Below are 23741 nucleotides of genomic sequence, written 5' to 3'. Positions count from 1 at the left end.
CAGTTTTTGATGAGAAGATACTCTTTTGGTGAGTTCCATAATTGGATGCGATTCATTTGCTTGAACAACTAAAACTGTTGCGTTCCGTTTCTTCTCTAATGCTTCGTCTCCTGGAGAGAGCTGGAAGTGGGTGTTTGTTGGCCATAACGCAGGGTCTTCTAGGAGGAACTGTGGACCGCTAAACCAGATAGAATTATTCAATTCGTCCACGTTACAACCCCGAGACACTTGATCCGCGGTATTTTGCTTAGTTGGCACATGTCGCCAAGTAGCTTTATCTGTCAACTCTTGGATTTCGGACACTCTGTTTGCAACAAAGGTCTGTAGTACAGATGGATGCGTTTTGATCCAATGCAAAACAATTTCGGAGTCTGTCCAGAAGTTTATATTTTCAATTGGCCGACTCAACATTGGCGCTATTCGTGACCACAATTTGGCCAGCAAGTGGGCTGCCGAGAGCTCTAGACGCGGAAGAGATTTAGTCTTCAGCGGAGCCACTCTAGACTTTGCAGTAAGCAGCGTACATTTCATTCCACCAGCCGAATGGCTACGGCTACGTGTGTATATACAGCAGCCATACGCTCGTATTGAGGCGTCGGCAAAGCCATGAATTTGGCAGCTTGCACTCGACTCGGTGTGTACAAACCGAGGAATGCTTATTGATGGTAGCTGCAGTAGATTGGCTTTGAAATTTTCCCAGCTGGTGTCGAGGTGCAATGGAATCGACTCATCCCAATCTAGTTTTTGCAGCCAAAGCTCTTGCAATAAGATTTTTGCTTTGGTAACTAGTGGGGCAAGTAAACCAAGAGGATCGAAAAGACGAGCCGAAACTGATAATATGTTTCGCTTAGTGGCTCGTAAACTGGTAAAGTTGTCATTTAAGACAAACCGAAACAAATCTTCCTTCGGCAACCAATGGATTTTTGTCTTCTTCGTGCATGAGAATTTGGCGGTACATTTTAGTAATGTCCGCCGTAAATGCATATTTATGCAAACGAAAACGAAGAAGTGTTGAATACAGCTCTTCTTGAATGGTCGGCCCAACCATCAAGATTTCATTCAACGCAATTTGAGAAGAGGTACGACTTGATGCGTCGAAAACAACACGTAATTTAGTCGTCGTACTTTCAGGCCGAAGAACGCATTGATGCGGAATGAAGTAGTGTGGCTCACTCGGGATCTTATTATTTGTTGGGCTCATGTGACCCAATTCGATGTATTCATTCATGAAGTCCAGATACATTTGACGAAGTTCTGGATCTTTCAAGGTCTTTCTCTCCAGGGCCTGAAACCGCCGAGACGCGGTTTCATAGGAATTACCGAGTAACTTACGGTCATCTTTGAAAGGCAGTCTTACTTGAAGCCTTCCTGAAGGCAAAACTTTAGTAGTTTTTACGAAAAATTTTTCACACTCTATTTGTTCAGGTGTGAATTTTGTCGAACTAGCCCCTGAAGGTATTTCTTCCATCGCCCAGAACCTTTGGACAATGGAATCTATATTTGCTAGATCTTGTTCAGTATGGCATAATGTGCTACTGACTGTGGGAGGAGGACGTTGGTTGGAGGCGTATTTGCCAGACACAACCCAGCCTAAAAGTGTCTTTTGCAATGTTGGGTGATTGGGGCTGGCCTTGATCTGGCCTACAGCTAAAAGCTCGAAAAATGTTTCAGCACCTAACAAAAGATCTACCTTTTGAGCCTTATAAAATTCTGGGTCCGCTAAGCTAATGTTTTTAGGAATTTTCCAGCCATTAATATTTACGTTACGATCTGGATGGCTGGCTGAAATGGATCGCATTATCCAAAACTGTGCCGAAAACTCATAATTATTGACCCGCGATTTTACAAACGTATTTAATTTCGTCCTTACTTTTTTGGTTGCATTTCCGATGCCGATAATATTTAAGGTCGTACTTTCGCGACGAATTCGTAATTTCTGCGCCAAATCCTCTGTCATGAAATTCACCTGAGATCCAGAATCCAGCAAGGCTCGTGCAGGAAGGTACTCTCCGGAGCTACCTTTTACGTTGACTACGGCTGTAGCCAACATAACCCGATCTGGTGTACTCGTCGTGTGCATGGCATGCGAGGTCGAAAGTTGTGGTGCAGTTGCAAAGGATACAGGGTACTGGTGCAGCAACGTGTGATGCGAACGGTTGCAAACACGACACCGATCCGCTTTGCACTTTGAAACTGAGTGCCCCTTTCGCAAACAATTTATGCATAAGGGGACTGATTTAGCAAACTCAAATCGCTGCTGAGCAGAGAGAGTTTTAAAAGTAGGACACGCGGGTATACTATGATCATTTGATTTACAGTGCGGACACACCGGCTGTTTTATATTTGAAGTTACTAAGGCAGCTTTCGTCCTTCCCGCATGAAGGTGGGGTTTCTGAATGCTGTGACTGCTTGACGGCTTGAGCCTCGACGTTGAGGCTTCATCGGCAGATAAATGTTGGTAGCGTTTATTTAATGCTGCCTCACACTCACGCCATAATGGCAGCTTATCATAATCCAACTGTTCCTCCCACTTTGACCGAGTAACGGTGTCAACTTTTGCCATTACCAGATGAATTATGATAGCGTTTGCGATGTTTTTCTCGTCACCTAACGACAGCAACGAGTCGTAAACAGCCGACACTGTATCAATCATTGTGCGCAATGAAAGCGCAGATGGCTTTGGGATAGTTGGCAGTTCAAAAAGTTTGGAAATTGTGTCGAAAAATATTAAGCATTTATTGTCATAAACCTTTTTGAGACTAGCCAACGCCTTCGAATAATTTTCGTCCGACATTTGGAAGGCCTTTACCGTTCCCAAAGCTTCACCAGACAGACAGTTAACCAAGTGATTGAATTTCTCAATGTCTGGGATTGTAGGATCGTTGTGCACCAAACTCTCGAACAGACTCATAAAATTTTTAAATTCTGAATATTCCCCTTTAAATTTCGGTAGCGACATTTTCGGTAGTCGCGAGCTGTGAGGTGCAACAAAGGATGTTTCGGCTATTGACGATTTATTTCTCGCCAGAATAGATTTTATAACGGACTTAGTTTCCACTATTAGGTCCTCTAACTCCCCACGGGCTATGTCTTCCTCGTCGATTTCTTCAATTTTCGATTGACACTTCATAAGCTTATCGCTATGAGAGTTCAAAATGTCCAGTCGACACTCCAATTCAATTGGATCTAACGACATTGTTTTATCGAGGAGACCCGTTTTTATGCGCACTATACTATTTTTCGCAACAGTTCGCTGGCGCTTTAGTGATTTCAATTCCATAATCTCCTTACTTGGAGAGAGACTTGGAACTGCTGTCTTTGGCTTGCTCATTTTGAGTTAAATTATTTAAACTCCCGAAAAATTTGCTCAATGTCCACAGAAACGAAAAAATATCTGTGAGAGTTTGTAGCTGAAAAAACGAAAACGAAAAGATGGCTGAATAGCCTGCACAAATCTCAATCAGAAAAACGAAAAATAGCTGTTGGACAAGGCTGTGGTCAGGCCACGAAAGGATGAGCAAGCACAGTAGCACAACACTACGAAAATTGTTCAACAGATTTGCGAAAAATCGATTTTTGTTTAAATTATTTCCTTGTAAATAATCTGTATTTACGAAAAATTTATTTAACTTTATAATAATTTTAATTTAATTGAACTTATTGTTCGAAAAAAAGGTCTTCAATCTCTTTAATTTTGTTTTTTTAAATTTATTGACGATTTCGCATTTAAGGTCACACCCTTTATTATCAAATCCCAACGTACCCTTGTTTCACTTTCGCGGAGTTTTATATACGTATATTTGTATAGATAATTGTACATATGGTACATGTACACATATGGGAGTGTGTACATATATGTATGTATATATATGCAAGAAAGTGAAAAGGGGATGCAAAAAATTGAGAGTGTTTATCAACAACAACCACAACTTTCAATTTATTGCACTTGTTACCTGTATAGGCTTATTGCAAGCCTTGACTTTCCTTTTGCAAAGGATGCAGGTGCAGGTCATTCCTGGCGGCGACAGAACCAGCGGTAGGGATTGCAGCGACAGCGGGCGATGACGGCACTTGTCACTGTGCACTTTTTGTATATGAGTTAATAAATTATAAATTTATTTTAGTTTATTGAAACATATTTCAGAACTGAGCTCTTTAGTCGTTCAATTCTCCTTTTACACTGAACTCTTAAAATTACGATGCCTCTTATAAATAGTCTTAAGCTGGTTTACATATTTATTTGTTGATCAGCATTTCTTATGCTGGTTTACATGTTTATTTGTTGATCAGCATTTCTTATGCTGGTTTACATATTTATTTATTGATCAGCATTTCTTATGCTGGTTTACATGTTTATTTATTGATTAGCATTTCTTATTATTTGGCACAGTAAAGTAAGCATAAATGAGTTATAAGCATTTAGCTGCAATGTAAGCAGTCATGAAATATGCTGACTAAATATTGAAATAGGATAACTGATATGAAATAACTAAATATTGAAATAGGAATAAATGTTGCATTAACTCTTCCCCTCTTAAAAGCGATCGTCCTTGGGCGTTACGTGTTGATAGAGTTAATTTGATGCGTGTTTTTTATGTGCAGGTCTTTCAAAGCTTCTAAGGAAAGTATTTCTATGTGCTCTTTTTCTAATGGAGTTGGCTGTAGTATTGTGGGTATGGCTTCGATCGGTCTTGTTTCCAAATTTTCGAATAATTGACTGTTTATTTTTATTGTTGAATTGTGAAATATGATGGCATGAGTACCATTGATTTTTTTGGGGTATTTCGTCAGCTACTAGTTCGCCGTCAAATTGATTTAGCAATATAACTCCTTGTTTTACTTCTTCTAATGTAGGGACGTGATGGCCATTTGTTGTTGAACAAGTCGAATTCAAGCTATAAATAATCCTAGTTATACATAAATCTTTACTTAAATCTATTAAATTAGTTTCTTTACAAATCGTTAGATCATTATATCTTTCGCATTCATTTTTTATTCCGAACAGTGAATCTTTTCCTTTAAGTATTTCTTTATACTCAGTTTTGATTATAATATTGTTTGCTTTTTTTTCTGGTCGTATTATAATTCTTTTAAAAATTTCATTTAATGTTAGAGGTATTTTTACCATATATAAAATTTCCATATCCTTACTTAATACGTTTATTTTCGATATTTCTAATGCTTCTTCGGCACTTTTGAATGGTATTTTTTCCTTTTTCATTTTTATTAATTGACAATTCTATTTCTTTTTTACTTAATATTACTGAATTCAATATATTTTCTTTCGCCCATTGGATGGCATATTTTATATTTATTAATTCTTCCTTAATTATTTCTGCAAATTGATTATAATTTCTGTTATTACATTGTCTTCCTTTCTAATGGTATTTACCATTCTATCAACTATACTGGTTATATTATTTATTCGTATTTCAAATAGTTTATTAATTACTACTTGGTCATTATTATTTTCATTTAAGTTATTTAGATTATTTGTAATTATTTTCAAATCCTCGTGATCTGGAGATCCGGCTATGTATTTCCATGCCGTTCCCAGTATATCAATTGATCTCTTCGTTTTGTAATTTGTGTTAGAAGGTTTTAGTGCATTTAGGATTTCAAAGGTTTGAATGGTTTCGTGTTTGAGGAGAGGATATAGGAAGTGGTTGTTAGGGATTTGGTGATTTATTTCTTCGTATGTTTCTGTCAAAAATTGTTCGTATTTTCCTAAGTCGATGAGGTGAATAAGTCTAAATGTTCCGTCTTGTATTTTCGCTTGTCCGTCGTCTATTGTCACAAGTTGAGATTGACTATAGTCTAAAATTTGAACGTCTGATGAAGAAGTAGTGATCGTGATGAGAAGGATAAAAAGTTTGTAATGGTCCATTTTACCTGCAAATTTAATTAAGTTTTTATTAGGGATTTATGAATTGTTCTTCCTGTTACTGTTTTAATCGTTGTCCTGTGGTTTTCTAAAACTTTCTCCTTTTTATACCTTGGAGTTAGTTTAGAACCTAGTCTCTTGTTTATCTTGATATAGATTATTTCTCTTGGTGAGAAATCCTTATTTTCTGGTCTATTTTTATTGTGATATGAGAGGTCTTGCTCTTGTTTTTTCTTAAGTAAGGTAATGTTTTCTCGTCTTTGCTTTTCTAATTGTTGTGGGTCACTGTAAACTCTATTTCCAAAAAATGTGTCTATGGGTTTATCTTTTGTCGTTGAGTGAATTGATGAATTGTATTCCTGTACTGATTTAAATAGAAGTTCTTCGAATGTTATTGTCGTTTGATTGCTTTTGAGGCATCTCATGATCTCGGAGAGTGTGCTATGGAATCTTTCTACTTGTCCGTTACTTGTGCTACTGTAAGGTGGTGTGGTGTAAACGTTAATAGACATTTCATCCCTAAGTAAGGATGATATTGAGGCAGAGTTAAGAGATTTTTCGTTATCAACTACTATAAGTTTCGGTATTCCAAATGCGATCATTAGTTCTCTAATTGGGTCTTTAATATGCTCTATTGCTCTAGAAGGTATTATCTTTACCTGAGCATATTTGGAAAATTTATCAATGGCTGTAAGGATTAGTTTTTTTTCAGTGGGATATATGTCAACATGGACTATTTCACCTGGGGAGTGAGGAATGGGAGTAGGCTGGATTTGTGGTTTTGCTGGATGTCTATCATATTTTTGAGCACGACAAGTTGAACAATTTTTTACAAACTGTTCAATTTTCCCATGCATTCTTGGAAAGTAGAATTTTCGTAAAATTTGGGTTTTGTTTTCGCGGCTGTTTCTGTGAGCTCGTTGATGTTCTTCGATGATAATTTGTTCTTGCTCTGTCTCTGATATGATGTCCTGAAGTAGAGTTTGTGTGTAGCGGATTTTTACATTGCTAAAGTGGAGAGGGAATATTTCCTGAATTTTACCCATCAGTGTTTCTGTGGTGTATAGTCCGTTGACGAATGAAGGGTCGAGGTAGCGTTTAAATATGTCTATGATATCCTGATTAGAATAATTTTGCTTTGTAACAGTGTGTCTGTGGAAACTTGGAAATGGTAACTGGAATAAGTAGCTATCTTCGTTGCCAATCATTAAGAAGAGTTGGTTTTTAAAAGCGTTTATGGGGGCTTCGGTGGCCGGAATGAGGAGGTGTGAGGAGCTTTCGTCGCTATGGTCTGTAACTGTGAGAGTATTAATGTCAGTTTGTGGGGGTCTGGATAGTGCGTCTGCAACGACGTTTGTTTTTCCGGGCTTATATTTCATTTCATAGTTGTATTCTTCGAGGATACACTTCCATCTTTTCATTTTCCCATTGTGGTTTTTATTACTCAATGCAAAAGTGAGTGGCTGGTGATCTGTGAAAATTACAACCTTGGCAGATCCATATAAGTAGTTTCGTAAGGATGTGAGGGCCCAAATTATTGCTAGCATCTCTTTCTCGTTTGCAGCATAATTCTCCTCAGTTTTATTTAGTGAGCGAGAGATGAATGTTATTGGTTTTCCAGACTGCTCAAGGACAGCACCTAGAGCGTAGTTTGACGCATCTGTGGTAAGGTGGAATTCTTCTTTGAAATTAGGGTACGAAAGTATGACTTCTTTTGATGTTAATGCTGATTTTATTTTATTGAAGGCGTTCAAGGCGTCGCCATCGAGCACAACTGGCTTTTTGCTGGAAGAGTTTTTGGACACATGTCCATCTTCCCCTCTTAAAAGCGATGTCAGAGGTTTTGCTAGTTTAGCATAATCCCTGATGAAGCGTCGATAATAGCCAGAGAGGCCAAGGAAAGACCTTAAGTCTTTCAATGTTCGTGGATATGGGAATTCTTGGATGGCTTTTACTTTAGAGGGATTAGTTTTTATACCTGTAGGGGATATGATGAATCCTAAGAATTCAACTTCTTTACGAAAAAATTCGCACTTGTCCAATTGGACTTTCATGTTGGCTTTTTCAAGCGTGTAAAAAATTTTTTCAACATTTTGAAGATGGCTTTGTTCATCTTTGCCAAACACTATTATGTCATCTATGTAGACATAACATATTTTCCCTATGTGTTCCTTCAGTATGTCGTCGAGTGCTCGCTGAAAAATAGCGGGTGCGTTTTTCAATCCAAATGGAAGTCTGGTAAATTCGTACTTCCCATTATTAATTGAGAATGCTGTCTTCTCAATGTCGGACTCCTTTAACGGAATCTGATGGAAGCCGCTCTTCAGGTCAAGTACGGAGAAGTATTTGTTATTTCCCAGTTGTGAGATAACCTCATTAATTTCCGGGATTGGGTATCTGTCGGCTATTGTTAGTGTATTCAGTTTCCTGTAATCTATTACTAATCTATATTTCTTTTGTCCTGATGCATCTAATTTTTTGGGTACAACCCAAACGGGTGAGTTATACGGTGAACGGGATGGTCTAATGATTCCATCTTTTAATAAATTTTCTATTTCTTTTGCTACGAAATCTCTCATAGCAAGAGGGTATGGGTAATATTTAGTATAAACTGGGGTGTCTGAGGAAGTCCTGATTTCTCCTACCACAGTAGTGGTATATGTTAGTTTTTCATCGGGGTCTGTAAAAAGATGTGGGTAATTTCTAGTCAAATGGTGTACGCATTGTTTTTGTGTTGCTGTCATGTGGTCGGTTCTAATGTCAATTTTATTAACGGTTGGGGAAAGTTTTTGTTTAATTTTAATTTTAATACCATTACCTAATGTCAGGGTGTCGTCATGTATGTTAATTTTTGCACAAAGGTCCTTAAGGCTGTCATTTCCTATTATTCCGTCGAAAGATTTTAATGTAGGTAGTAAAAAAAATTTCAGAGATGTGTCATTTTTGCCAAATATGTTAATTATTGTGTGATGAGTAATTTCAATCTGTCCGGCAATTGAATTCGCAAAGAATGGTTCGTCGTTGCGTATTTTCTTTGGGACATGGCAGGGTTGGATATAGTTTTTACTCGATCCTGTATCGATTAACATTTTAAGAATTTTTCCGTTCTTCGTTCTGCATTCGACGTAAGGTAACGAAGAACTGTTCATTAAAAAATGAATATCGATATGGTCCTGCATTTCGGGTTGTGAGATTTCTTCAGCATATTCTTGAGCTGATTGCCCGTTTTCTTCTGCTGCTAATGCGGCTTCGTACTCCTGTGTAGTAGGGGTCCAGTTTTGTTGATAGTATTGGTCAATGTTGTATTGTGGATTTTGTTGGCAGTCCTGTTGGTAATTTTGCTCATCTGCTTCTATATGAAAATTCCTCTGTTGTTTTAGAGGCACTTGTTGTGAGAAGCTTGGAGGTCTTTTAACACCGTTATTGGCTTGTGGTCTATTCATATAATTCACCGCTCTTGAATGTAGGGATTTGTCAACGTCCATTGGTTCTGGGCGTGGGAGGTGAGGCTTAAAAGGGGCTGGTTGTCCTAATGGTCTATATTGTTGGTTATTTCGGTAGTTATTGATAGGGGCCTGACGATAATTATTCATAGGAGCTTGAGGGCGGTATGGGTTTGCGAAGTTTTGTTGGTTCATTTGGGGTCTTGGCATATATGCCAATTGGGGATAAAATTCACTAGTCAATTTCTTGGGTGGGAGGGGTGGTCGGAAGTCGTGAGGCTTCCTATTTTGGATATTGCTATTTATTGCGTAATGAGAACGGAAATTTTGGTTCTCCAATTTCAGGCATAGGTGAAGCGCTTGAGGAAGGTCTGCTGGCTCTCTCATACCAAGGAGTCTTGGTAAGTCACCTTTCAGTCCTCGTATGAAAGTGTCGAGGGCTTTGTCCCGGTATGTGCGGGTAAGTAAATGCATAGATTCTGCACCGACTTCCATGCATCCAAGCTTGTTTAGTATAAGGGAGAGATGGGAATATACTCGTTGGTAAAATTCCTGGATAGTGAGGTTGCCCTGCACTAGAGAAGTCATTTGGTACTCGAGGGTACCTAAATCACGCTTATCAGCATAATGGAGAGTAAGGCATCTGGAAATAGCCTTCCACTCTAATGGCGTGTTGTATGATTCGAGGGCAATGTCGGCGTTGCCCACGACTTTGTTCCTTATGACATTAAGGATACCGTAGTATTTCGGCGTTCCTCTGATGGGCTCGTAGATCTGAAGAATGCGATCTACACTCTTTTTCCAAGAGTTATATTCTCCTGGATTTCCTGAAAAATCTCGCAGACACCTAACCACGTCTGGTATCTTGTCAAGATCAGTTATGTTGTTCAAGTGCCTTGCGTCTATAGTCACATCAGTTATGTTGCTAAAACTTGCATTTGGGTTTAATGCTGCCTGAACCATATTTCTGCCTTCCTGACTCATGATATTGTTAACCAGTCCTGTAACTATAGAAGTAAGTTGGTCCATGTTGAATGAATTTGGGGAGGAGGCAGTTGGCTGAGGTGGTGAGGGTACGTTTAGCGTAGGGGGTCGGATGATATTGTTAGGGTTAGACATTATTTTAATTAATTTATTTTTTTTTTATTTTTTTTTTTTTTTTTTTTTTTTTTTGTTTTTGTTTAACAGTTCTCTGGAGGGTCCCTTGGGTGGTGAATCGCAGAGAACGTTTGTTATTATAAGCTGGAGGGTCCCCCGTTAGGTGGTGAATCGCAGCTTTAAATTATATTATATTATTGGCTGTACAAGCCAGATTTTATTATAATAAAATTTTTTTTTTTTTTTATACCTTTCTTTATATTTTTTTGGTTTTTTAAATAATTCAATTAATTTGTATAGTAATATTTAATTCTGTATTTTTCACAAATTTGTTTTTCTCAATAAAAATTTTTTTTAATTCCAAATTAATAGTAATATTCAACTTATATTTTTTTCAATAATTTCTTTATAATTCTTAATATTGCTTAATATTAATATCCTTTTTTTCAATAATTTCTTTATAATTCTTAATATTGCTTAATATTAATATCCTTACACTAGTACTTCCCGGCGGTGGGGTGTGGTTCCTTTTTGCTAGTCTCTGCTACTGGGGCACCTCCAATTCGCACTATTAGAAGCGAGCGTTTTTTTCCTACTGGATTCTAACGCTGCACCGGCTCACTGTTCGCGTCCTTGTAATCGTACTCTTTTTTGTACAAAACACTTCACTTCACGAACTTTGAGACCGGTCCCTGCTCGGGCGCCAGTTAATAAATTATAAATTTATTTTAGTTTATTGAAACATATTTCAGAACTGAGCTCTTTATTCGTTCAATTCTCCTTTTACACTGAACTCTTAAAATTACGATGCCTCTTATAAATAGTCTTAAGCTGGTTTACATATTTATTTGTTGATCAGCATTTCTTATGCTGGTTTACATGTTTATTTGTTGATCAGCATTTCTTATGCTGGTTTACATATTTATTTATTGATCAGCATTTCTTATGCTGGTTTACATGTTTATTTATTGATTAGCATTTCTTATTATTTGGCACAGTAAAGTAAGCATAAATGAGTTATAAGCATTTAGCTGCAATGTAAGCAGTCATGAAATATGCTGACTAAATATTGAAATAGGATAACTGATATGAAATAACTAAATATTGAAATAGGAATAAATGTTGCATTAACTTATGCATATACATATGTATGTACATATATTAGTTTTGCTGTCTTTTTTGTTATTTTTTTTTAATTTTTTGTTTGCGAGACGACTTTTTGTTTTGCTTGTGAACGGACCGCGCAGGCAATTGTTGTTACTAATTAAAGCACTTATCGTTTTTATATGTTTATTGTTTTGTGTATTTCGAAATAATTTCCGATTATGTTCACCAATTTATTATTATTTTTTTTGTATTTGGAATTACTTCCCTTAATAGTTTGCTTATGTTCAAAGTATATTCTGCCTCACGCATCAGGTCCCTGCTCGGGGGCCATGAAAATCCTTAAGCGTTTTTAAGAGAAATTATTTTACGTGGGAAGGATGCGCGAACACAACAATTGCCTGTTAAATAAAATGCGAGCGCGTTCGGTGGTAACTTCACAAGTGATTTATTTATTTCTAAATTCGAGTTTTTATAGTGTCTTAGCCTAACGGATTGAGTTCAAATTTATGTAATTACAGTAAATATGTATTGCTCTGTTACGTTTATGTAATATAGGTGTTTATACACATATAGTGATATTTTTAAATTCATATACGAAAATTGAACAGTATTTTAGAAAACAGTAAGCTTAATATTGAAACGTTATGAGAAATTATGGAATTTAACAAATTATTATAATAATGATTAAAATTAAATTAAATATATAAAATTAAATTAAAAATTAAAATTCTAAGCCATTTGGCGTAACACCGGCCACCTTGAAAGGCTCATGGCCCTTCAACGTCTGATGGCAGTACGGCGAGCTTGTGAACGGGGCGTTTAATTACGCCCGCTTTGGTTGCCACGTCTGCTACGCGGACTTTGCCGTCTTGCCCTGTTACGATTGCGGCGACGCGGCCGAGCACCCATTGCTGCGGTGGTGTGTTGTCTTCCTGAACCAGGACGAGGTCGTTCAGCTCGAGGTTGCGCTTCGGATGCAACCACTTGTTCCTCTGTTGAATACCCAACAGGTAGTTCCTGGACCACAGTCGCCAAAACTGTTGCTTGAGACAACAGACAAGTTGCCATCTGTCGCAGCAACGCATTGGGTCCATCGATACTTGGGCTGGTGGCAGCGCTCGAAGGGGGCACCCAACTAATAGGTGCGCTGGTGTTAGGGCCTCTCCATCGTTCGGGTCCTGACTCAGTGGTACCAGGGGTCGCGAGTTGAGTACGGCCTCGACCTCGACGAGCAGCGTCTGTAGTTCTTCGGCGGTGAGCAGCGCATTGCCGATTGCGCGCACGAGAAGGTGTTTGGCGGACTTCACTGCCGCCTCCCATAACCCGCCGAAGTGCGGTGCCCTGGGTGGTATAAAGGCGAAGGTGAATCCTTCGTCCGTTGCGTATTTCTGTACTTCCGGTTGTTGGGCCTCGAAAGCATCCCTCAGCTCGCGAAGCTTGCGATCGGCGCCGACGAAGTTGGTGGCGTTGTCGCTGTATATTTTCCGCGGCATTCCTCGGCGTCCAATGAACCTTTTTAGGGCGAAAATAAAACAATTAGAAGACAAGTCTGTTACTAGTTCTAAATGTACTGCCTTTGAAGTGAAACAAACGAACACTGCGATATATGTTTTTACTGGGGGTCTACCACGTATTTTCAATGTAGTATATACGGGACCACAAAAATCTACTCCACATATTAGAAAGGGTCGTAGTGCACGAAGCCTATCGGCAGGCAAATTTCCCATTATTTGGGATTGCAGCTTCGGCTTATAATGAAAGCAGTGTGTGCAGTTTCGAACGGTACGACTACAAGCTTCTCGAGCATTGACCAGCCAAATGCGGTCTCGGAGAAGCGCTACCAATGCCTTTGCTCCAGCATGGTGATTTCGAAAATGTAGGTACCGTAAGTATGTGGTAACGAAGTGCGAGTTCTTGCTTAAGAGCAGTGGGAACTTGGCATCATATGGGAGAGGCGCATTTAATAGGCGGCCTCCTAATCGGAGTAAATTAAACGACAGCGACAATTCCGAGTAGTTGTGCAAAAATGGATTAAGTTTTTGCAAACTTGAGGGTAGGGTGGTACCTTTGGTGAGTTTCACAATTTCTTCACCATATTCAACATGTTGAACCACCTGAATGACTTTGAGGAAACTTAATTTAATATCCTCAGCCGTCAGCATTTGTGTGAATGTCGCAGATGGGTTTCTAATGCGTTTTATCCATCTTAATATGTAAGCGACAATACGAAGCAGTTTTTGATGAGAAGATACTCTTTTGGTGAGTTCCATAATTGGATGCGATTCATTTGCTTGAACAACTAAAACTGTTGCGTTCCGTTTCTTCTCTAATGCTTCGTCTCCTGGAGAGAGCTGGAAGTGGGTGTTTGTTGGCCATAACGCAGGGTCTTCTAGGAGGAACTGTGGACCGCTAAACCAGATAGAATTATTCAATTCGTCCACGTTACAACCCCGAGACACTTGATCCGCGGGATTTTGCTTAGTTGGCACATGTCGCCAAGTAGCTTTATCCGTCAACTCTTGGATTTCGGACACTCTGTTTGCAACAAAGGTCTGTAGTACAGATGGATGCGTTTTGATCCAATGCAAAACAATTTCGGAGTCTGTCCAGAAGTTTATATTTTCAATTGGCCGACTCAACATTGGCGCTATTCGTGACCACAATTTGGCCAGCAAGTGGGCTGCCGAGAGCTCTAGACGCGGAAGAGATTTAGTCTTCAGCGGAGCCACTCTAGACTTTGCAGTAAGCAGCGTACATTTCATTCCACCAGCCGAATGGCTACGTATGTATATACAGCAGCCATACGCTCGTATTGAGGCGTCGGCAAAGCCATGAATTTGGCAGCTTGCACTCGACTCGGTGTGTACAAACCGAGGAATGCTTATTGATGGTAGCTGCAGTAGATTGGCTTTGAAATTTTCCCAGCTGGTGTCGAGGTGCAATGGAATCGACTCATCCCAATCTAGTTTTTGCAGCCAAAGCTCTTGCAATAAGATTTTTGCTTTGGTAACTAGTGGGGCAAGTAAACCAAGAGGATCGAAAAGACGAGCCGAAACTGATAATATGTTTCGCTTAGTGGCTCGTAAACTGGTAAAGTTGTCATTTAAGACAAACCGAAACAAATCTTCCTTCGGCAGCCAATGGATTCCAAGTGTTTTTGTGGAGTCTGTGTGATTGAAGTTTAAGGCCTTCTCAGAACTCTCACAATCGAAAAATGATGGGTGATTTGAAAACCACTTAGATAAATTGAATCCTGCCGAGTTTAATATTTTAACTACCTCACTTCTAATAAGATCTAGAGATTCGAAATTATCGGATCCTGTAAGCAGGTCGTCTACATAAAAATCTCTTTTTATTGCCTTTGAGCCGAGTGGATACATATGTGTATTGGCATCGCTGAGCATTTGTAAACACCGTGTAGCGAGAAATGGAGCAGGCGCAGTGCCGTATGTTACGGTGTTAAGTCGAAAGATTTGAAGTGGCTCAGATGGATGCCGTCTCCACACTACAAGCTGAAAGTTTTTGTCTTCTTCGTGCATGAGAATTTGGCGGTACATTTTAGTAATGTCCGCCGTAAATGCATATTTATGCAAACGAAAACGAAGAAGTGTTGAATACAGCTCTTCTTGAATGGTCGGCCCAACCATCAAGATTTCATTCAACGCAATTTGAGAAGAGGTACCATTTGATGCGTCGAAAACAACACGTAATTTAGTCGTCGTACTTTCAGGCCGAAGAACGCATTGATGCGGAATGAAGTAGTGTGGCTCACTCGGGATCTTATTATTTGTTGGGCTCATGTGACCCAATTCGATGTATTCATTCATGAAGTCCAGATACATTTGACGAAGTTCTGGATCTTTCAAGGTCTTTCTCTCCAGGGCCTGAAACCGCCGAGACGCGGTTTCATAGGAATTACCGAGTAACTTACGGTCATCTTTGAAAGGCAGTCTTACTTGAAGCCTTCCTGAAGGCAAAACTTTAGTAGTTTTTACGAAAAATTTTTCACACTCTATTTGTTCAGGTGTGAATTTTGTCGAACTAGCCCCTGAAGGTATTTCTTCCATCGCCCAGAACCTTTGGACAATGGAATCTATATTTGCTAGATCTTGTTCAGTATGGCATAATGTGCTACTGACTGCGGGAGGAGGACGTTGGTTGGAGGCGTATTTGCCAGACACAACCCAGCCTAAAAGTGTCTTTTGCAATGTTGGGTGATTGGGGCTGGCCTTGATCTGGCCTACAGCTAAAAGCTCGAAAAATGTTTCAGCACCTAACAAAAGATCTACCTTTTGAGCCTTATAAAATTCTGGGTCCGCTAAGCTAATGTTTTTAGGAATTTTCCAGCCATTAATATTTACGTTACGATCTGGATGGCTGGCTGAAATGGATCGCATTATCCAAAACTGTGCCGAAAACTCATAATTATTGACCCGCGATTTTACAAACGTATTTAATTTCGTCCTTACTTTTTTGGTTGCATTTCCGATGCCGATAATATTTAAGGTCGTACTTTCGCGACGAATTCGTAATTTCTGCGCCAAATCCTCTGTCATGAAATTCACCTGAGATCCAGAATCCAGCAAGGCTCGTGCAGGAAGGTACTCTCCGGAGCTACCTTTTACGTTGACTACGGCTGTAGCCAACATAACCCGATCTGGTGTACTCGTCGTGTGCATGGCATGCGAGGTCGAAAGTTGTGGTGCAGTTGCAAAGGATACAGGGTACTGGTGCAGCAACGTGTGATGCGAACGGTTGCAAACACGACACCGATCCGCTTTGCACTTTGAAACTGAGTGCCCCTTTCGCAAACAATTTATGCATAAGGGGACTGATTTAGCAAACTCAAATCGCTGCTGAGCAGAGAGAGTTTTAAAAGTAGGACACGCGGGTATACTATGATCATTTGATTTACAGTGCGGACACACCGGCTGTTTTATATTTGAAGTCACTAAGGCAGCTTTCGTCCTTCCCGCATGAAGGTGGGGTTTCTGAATGCTGTGACTGCTTGACGGCTTGAGCCTCGACGTTGAGGCTTCATCGGCAGATAAATGTTGGTAGCGTTTATTTAATGCTGCCTCACACTCACGCCATAATGGCAGCTTATCATAATCCAACTGTTCCTCCCACTTTGACCGAGTAACGGTGTCAACTTTTGCCATTACCAGATGAATTATGATAGCGTTTGCGATGTTTTTCTCGTCACCTAACGACAGCAACGAGTCGTAAACAGCCGACACTGTATCAATCATTGTGCGCAATGAAAGCGCAGATGGCTTTGGGATAGTTGGCAGTTCAAAAAGTTTGGAAATTGTGTCGAAAAATATTAAGCATTTATTGTCATAAACCTTTTTGAGACTAGCCAACGCCTTCGAATAATTTTCGTCCGACATTTGGAAGGCCTTTACCGTTCCCAAAGCTTCACCAGACAGACAGTTAACCAAGTGATTGAATTTCTCAATGTCTGGGATTGTAGGATCGTTGTGCACCAAACTCTCGAACAGACTCATAAAATTTTTAAATTCTGAATATTCCCCTTTAAATTTCGGTAGCGACATTTTCGGTAGTCGCGAGCTGTGAGGTGCAACAAAGGATGTTTCGGCTATTGACGATTTATTTCTCGCCAGAATAGATTTTATAACGGACTTAGTTTCCACTATTAGGTCCTCTAACTCCCCACGGGCTATGTCTTCCTCGTCGATTTCTTCAATTTTCGATTGACACTTCATAAGCTTATCGCTATGAGAGTTCAAAATGTCCAGTCGACACTCCAATTCAATTGGATCTAACGACATTGTTTTATCGAGGAGACCCGTTTTTATGCGCACTATACTATTTTTCGCAACAGTTCGCTGGCGCTTTAGTGATTTCAATTCCATAATCTCCTTACTTGGAGAGAGACTTGGAACTGCTGTCTTTGGCTTGCTCATTTTGAGTTAAATTATTTAAACTCCCGAAAAATTTGCTCAATGTCCACAGAAACGAAAAAATATCTGTGAGAGTTTGTAGCTGAAAAAACGAAAACGAAAAGATGGCTGAATAGCCTGCACAAATCTCAATCAGAAAAACGAAAAATAGCTGTTGGACAAGGCTGTGGTCAGGCCACGAAAGGATGAGCAAGCACAGTAGCACAACACTACGAAAATTGTTCAACAGATTTGCGAAAAATCGATTTTTGTTTAAATTATTTCCTTGTAAATAATCTGTATTTACGAAAAATTTATTTAACTTTATAATAATTTTAATTTAATTGAACTTATTGTTCGAAAAAAAGGTCTTCAATCTCTTTAATTTTGTTTTTTTAAATTTATTGACGATTTCGCATTTAAGGTCACACCCTTTATTATCAAATCCCAACGTACCCTTGTTTCACTTTCGCGGAGTTTTATATACGTATATTTGTATAGATAATTGTACATATGGTACATGTACACATATGGGAGTGTGTACATATATGTATGTATATATATGCAAGAAAGTGAAAAGGGGATGCAAAAAATTGAGAGTGTTTATCAACAACAACCACAACTTTCAATTTATTGCACTTGTTACCTGTATAGGCTTATTGCAAGCCTTGACTTTCCTTTTGCAAAGGATGCAGGTGCAGGTCATTCCTGGCGGCGACAGAACCAGCGGTAGGGATTGCAGCGACAGCGGGCGATGACGGCACTTGTCACTGTGCACTTTTTGTATATGCATATACATATGTATGTACATATATTAGTTTTGCTGTCTTTTTCGTTATTTTTTTTTAATTTTTTGTTTGCGAGACGACTTTTTGTTTTGCTTGTGAACGGACCGCGCAGGCAATTGTTGTTACTAATTAAAGCACTTATCGTTTTTATATGTTTATTGTTTTGTGTATTTCGAAATAATTTCCGATTATGTTCACCAATTTATTATTATTTTTTTTGTATTTGGAATTACTTCCCTTAATAGTTTGCTTATGTTCAAAGTATATTCTGCCTCACGCATCAGGTCCCTGCTCGGGCGCCATGAAAATTCTTAAGCGTTTTTAAGAGAAATTATTTTACGTGGGAAGGATGCGCGAACACAACAATTGCCTGTTAAATAAAATGCGAGCGCGTTCGGTGGTAACTTCACAAGTGATTTATTTATTTCTAAATTCGAGTTTTTATAGTGTCTTAGCCTAACGGATTGAGTTCAAATTTATGTAATTACAGTAAATATGTATTGCTCTGTTACGTTTATGTAATATAGGTGTTTATACATATATAGTGATATTTTTAAATTCATATACGAAAATTGAACAGTATTTTAGAAAACAGTAAGCTTAATATTGAAACGTTATGAGAAATTATGGAATTTAACAAATTATTATAATAATGATTAAAATTAAATTAAATATATACAATTAAATTAAAAATTAAAATTCTAAGCCATTTGGCGTAACACATATGATTGCCTTTATGGCTGTTTTACATATAAATTCAAAAAGAGTATGAATAATGTTATATAGAAAATAAATTTCTAAATAACAGGTATTAGAAAAACCTGAATACACTATTTTAAATCAATTCTAATTAAACCAAATATAAAAAATGAAATAAAAATATCGAACAAAGAAAAGTGGGTACAGGACTTGAACCTGAGTCAAACATGAGACCATGTACTGCATACACAACACGTCTTTCACGATTGCGCTAATCTATAATTACTAATAAAGTTTTCTAAATCACTCATTTATTCGATTCGCACTTTTATATGCACATATTCTGCGTTAGTTGAAAGTTTGTATGCGTAATTATATGCATATGTATCTGTGTATGCGCGTTTGGCTTTCTGGACGAATATTAGAATGATATTTTCTCATCAATATAATTTGGATTTGATGAAATAGATTATAGATATATGTACATATTTTCTGTTTTGATTGATTTATATAAAAATCAGGTCATATCCAGTATGAACTATTTTATACCGAAAAGAAATTTCCATTTATGAAATACAAAAAAAACAGTATTTTAAAGAAATTTTAATTAAAATAAACTCAACAATTTTACCAAACTTTCCTGGTTTGAATTGTAAAAAAAAAGTGTGCAAGAAAAAAAAATATGACTTCAGGACTTGAACCTGAATTAAATACGTGCCAAAAAACAAAACGAATAATTCCGCCGACTTTAGTTTCTGCACCACAAATTAACTGCCTTCTTAATCGCAAATTTATTCGCTTCGATTTCCTTAGTAGTGTGCCGAAGAATCTTATGAACTTCCTCAGTAGTTTGGTAAACGCAGAAAATATCTGAATTCCTGTCCTAGCGTGGTAAGTAAATATAGAAACCCTCCACTCGCGTCACTCGCGTGGTAAATATCTGCAATTCCCCACTCGTGAGCAAAGTTGAATTTGAAATGACCTTATTATGAATCTACAAATTAGAACTCGAAAAAAGCTCATTTAACATTTGCTCCTTCTCATTGCATTAACATTCTCTGGTTTGAATCTACAAATTAGTACTCGAAAAAAGCTCATTTAACATTTGCTCCTTCTCATTGCATTAACATTCTCTGGTAACATAGCGGAGCGTAGTCAACAGAATTAAATTTAGCGTTTGCATTGAAATGTAAAATGCTATGATTTGGTGTTAGGCAAAATAAAATAACAGCAGACTTGTACACTTTTCTTTCATGCTTATTTACCGTCGGCATTTTGCAAGCGCAAATGGATTATTTCTTCTGATATTAATAAATTAATTGTAAGTATATGCATGCATGAATGTGAAATTTCAAGTATCTAATTAACTAAATTGTATTGATATTAAGGGTATTATCGACATTATTTCAAATAATCCACATAAGAAATGAGTTTTGTAAACCATTCATTTACATCAAGGGTTAGTATTCAACAATACGTTGTAATTTATAAATTATTATGTAAGTTATTAATTTATAAAATTAATTTTGTTTTTAAAAATGGCTAGCGGACTTGTGTCCGCTCTTGACTTTATTAAACTGAATCAAACTTAAGATTAATTACATTATGTTTCTTACTTCTACATTACACCTATTTTGACCATCAATATGCTGACTGTTGTTGACTCGTTATTGTTGCTGATCGATACATTTACTAATTTCATGTAAATGTTCGTGGAATGCTGATGCAGCGTCAGCGGTTATAACGAACTCACCGGATGTATTATCGGTGCCACTAACCCATGGGGTTATTGTCCAATTCGAGGTTTTGTAAGGTGTGGTGTTAACTCTTCCCCCTTTAAATGTGATCGTCCTCGATCATTAATAGAATGGCAAATTGTTAAAACTCACATATGTTGGTATGTGATTTTTTCCGCTTGGCAGGTTAACTTCTTGGCTTGTTATGGGTTGTACTGGCTTCATTATTTCTTTTTCCACATATTGTATTTTCACGGACCGTTTTCTTAAGAAGAAAATGAGTATTATAATTATTAGGAATGCTGCCGTTGTTAAACTACCGACAGAGAATGTCGCCTTTTTGATAGAGTTAATTTGATGCGTGTTTTTTATATGCAGGTCTTTCAAAGCTTCTAAGGAAAGTAGTTCTACGTGCTCTTTTTCTAATGGAGTTGGCTGTAGTATTGTGGGTATGGCTTCGATCGGTCTTGTTTAAAAATTTTCGAATAATTGACTGTTTATTTTTATTGTTGAATTGTAAAATATGATGACATGAGTACCATTGATTTTTTGGGTTATTTCGTCAGCTACTAGTTCGCCGTCAAATTGATTTAGCAATATAACTCCTTGTTTTACTTCTTCTAATGTAGGGACGTGATGGCCATTTGTGTCGAACAAGTCGAATTCAAGCTATAAATAATCCTAGTTATACATAAATCTTTACTTAAATCTATTAAATTAGTTTCTTTACAAATCGTTAGATCATTATATCTTTCGCATTCATTTTTTATTCCGAACTCAGTTATTATACTCAGTTTTGATTATAATATTGTTTGCCTTTTTTACTGGACGTATTATAATTCTTTTAAAAATTTTTTTTAAATGTTAGAGGTATTTTTACCATATATAAAATTTCCATATCCTTACTTAATATGTTTACTTTCGATATTTCTAATGCTTCTTCGGCACTTTTGAATGGTATTTTTTCCTTTTTCATTTTATTAATTGACAATTCAATTTCTTTTTTACTTAATATTACTGAATTCAATATATTTCCTTTCGCCCATTGGATGGCATATTTTATATTTATTAATTCTTCCTTAATTATTTCTGCAAATTGATTATAATTTCTGTTATTACATTGTCTTCCTTTCTAATGGTATTTACCATTCTATCAACTATACTGGTTATATTATTTATTCGTATTTCAAATAGTTTATTAATTACTACTTGGTCATTATTATTTTCATTTAAGTTATTTAGATTATTTGTAATTATTTTCAAATCCTCGTGATCTGGAGATCCGGCTATGTATTTCCATGCCGTTCCCAGTATATCAATTGATCTCTTCGTTTTGTAATTTGTGTTAGAAGGTTTTAGTGCATTTAGGATTTCAAAGGTTTGAATGGTTTCGAGTTTGAGGAGAGGATATAGGAAGTGGTTGTTAGGGATTTGGTGATTTATTTCTTCGTATGTTTCTGTCAAAAATTGTTCGTATTTTCCTAAGTCGATGAGGTGAATAAGTCTAAATGTTCCGTCTTGTATTTTCGCTTGTCCGTCGTCTATTGTCACAAGTTGAGATTGACTATAGTCTAAAATTTGAACGTCTGATGAAGAAGTAGTGATCGTGATGAGAAGGATAAAAAGTTTGTAATGGTCCATTTTACCTGCAAATTTAATTAAGTTTTTATTAGGGATTTATGAATTGTTCTTCCTGTTACTGTTTTAATCGTTGTCCTGTGGTTTTCTAAAACTTTCTCCTTTTTATACCTTGGAGTTAGTTTAGAACCTAGTCTCTTGTTTATCTTGATATAGATTATTTCTCCTGGTGAGAAATCCTTATTTTCTGGTCTATTTTTATTGTGATATGAGAGGTCTTGCTCTTGTTTTTTCTTAAGTAAGGTAATGTTTTCTCGTCTTTGCTTTTCTAATTGTTGTGGGTCACTGTAAACTCTATTTCCAAAAAATGTGTCTATGGGTTTATCTTTTGTCGTTGAGTGAATTGATGAATTGTATTCCTGTACTGATTTAAATAGAAGTTCTTCGAATGTTATTGTCGTTTGATTGCTTTTGAGGCATCTCATGATCTCGGAGAGTGTGCTATGGAATCTTTCTACTTGTCCGTTACTTGTGCTACTGTAAGGTGGTGTGGTGTAAACGTTAATAGACATTTCATCCCTAAGTAAGGATGATATTGAGGCAGAGTTAAGAGATTTTTCGTTATCAACTACTATAAGTTTCGGTATTCCAAATGCGATCATTAGTTCTCTAATTGGGTCTTTAATATGCTCTATTGCTCTAGAAGGTATTATCTTTACCTGAGCATATTTGGAAAATTTATCAATGGCTGTAAGGATTAGTTTTTTTTCAGTGGGATATATGTCAACATGGACTATTTCACCTGGGGAGTGAGGAATGGGAGTAGGCTGGATTTGTGGTTTTGCTGGATGTCTATCATATTTTTGAGCACGACAAGTTGAACAATTTTTTACAAACTGTTCAATTTTCCCATGCATTCTTGGAAAGTAGAATTTTCGTAAAATTTGGGTTTTGTTTTCGCGGCTGTTTCTGTGAGCTCGTTGATGTTCTTCGATGATAATTTGTTCTTGCTCTGTCTCTGATATGATGTCCTGAAGTAGAGTTTGTGTGTAGCGGATTTTTACATTGCTAAAGTGGAGAGGGAATATTTCCTGAATTTTACCCATCAGTGTTTCTGTGGTGTATAGTCCGTTGACGAATGAAGGGTCGAGGTAGCGTTTAAATATGTCTATGATATCCTGATTAGAATAATTTTGCTTTGTAACAGTGTGTCTGTGGAAACTTGGAAATGGTAACTGGAATAAGTAGCTATCTTCGTTGCCAATCATTAAGAAGAGTTGGTTTTTAAAAGCGTTTATGGGGGCTTCGGTGGCCGGAATGAGGAGGTGTGAGGAGCTTTCGTCGCTATGGTCTGTAACTGTGAGAGTATTAATGTCAGTTTGTGGGGGTCTGGATAGTGCGTCTGCAACGACGTTTGTTTTTCCGGGCTTATATTTCATTTCATAGTTGTATTCTTCGAGGATACACTTCCATCTTTTCATTTTCCCATTGTGGTTTTTATT

The 23741-nt window shown here is 37.5% G+C and overlaps 2 protein-coding genes across 2 annotated transcripts; both read right to left on the bottom strand.

Annotated features, from left to right (window-relative positions):
- Positions 1-874: 874 nt before the first annotated feature.
- Positions 875-3331, bottom strand: LOC128870304 (uncharacterized). Its single transcript, XM_054112911.1, has 2 exons — positions 2750-3331; positions 875-2677 (listed from the first exon to the last, which is right to left on the bottom strand). The coding sequence occupies exons 1-2, from the start codon at positions 3329-3331 to the stop codon at positions 875-877; spliced, it is 2385 nt and encodes a 794-aa protein (XP_053968886.1).
- A 12558-nt stretch (positions 3332-15889) lies between these two features.
- LOC128870303 (uncharacterized) lies at positions 15890-17462 on the bottom strand. The gene is made up of 3 exons (XM_054112910.1): positions 16881-17462; positions 16002-16808; positions 15890-15913 (listed from the first exon to the last, which is right to left on the bottom strand). The coding sequence occupies exons 1-3, from the start codon at positions 17460-17462 to the stop codon at positions 15890-15892; spliced, it is 1413 nt and encodes a 470-aa protein (XP_053968885.1).
- Positions 17463-23741: the final 6279 nt, after the last annotated feature.

Source organism: Anastrepha ludens, chromosome X (genome assembly GCF_028408465.1).
Source record: "Anastrepha ludens isolate Willacy chromosome X, idAnaLude1.1, whole genome shotgun sequence".
Lineage (NCBI taxonomy): Eukaryota > Metazoa > Arthropoda > Insecta > Diptera > Tephritidae > Anastrepha > Anastrepha ludens.
The sequence above is the reverse complement of the archived record's forward strand: the minus strand, read 5'-3'. Positions and strand labels throughout refer to the sequence as shown.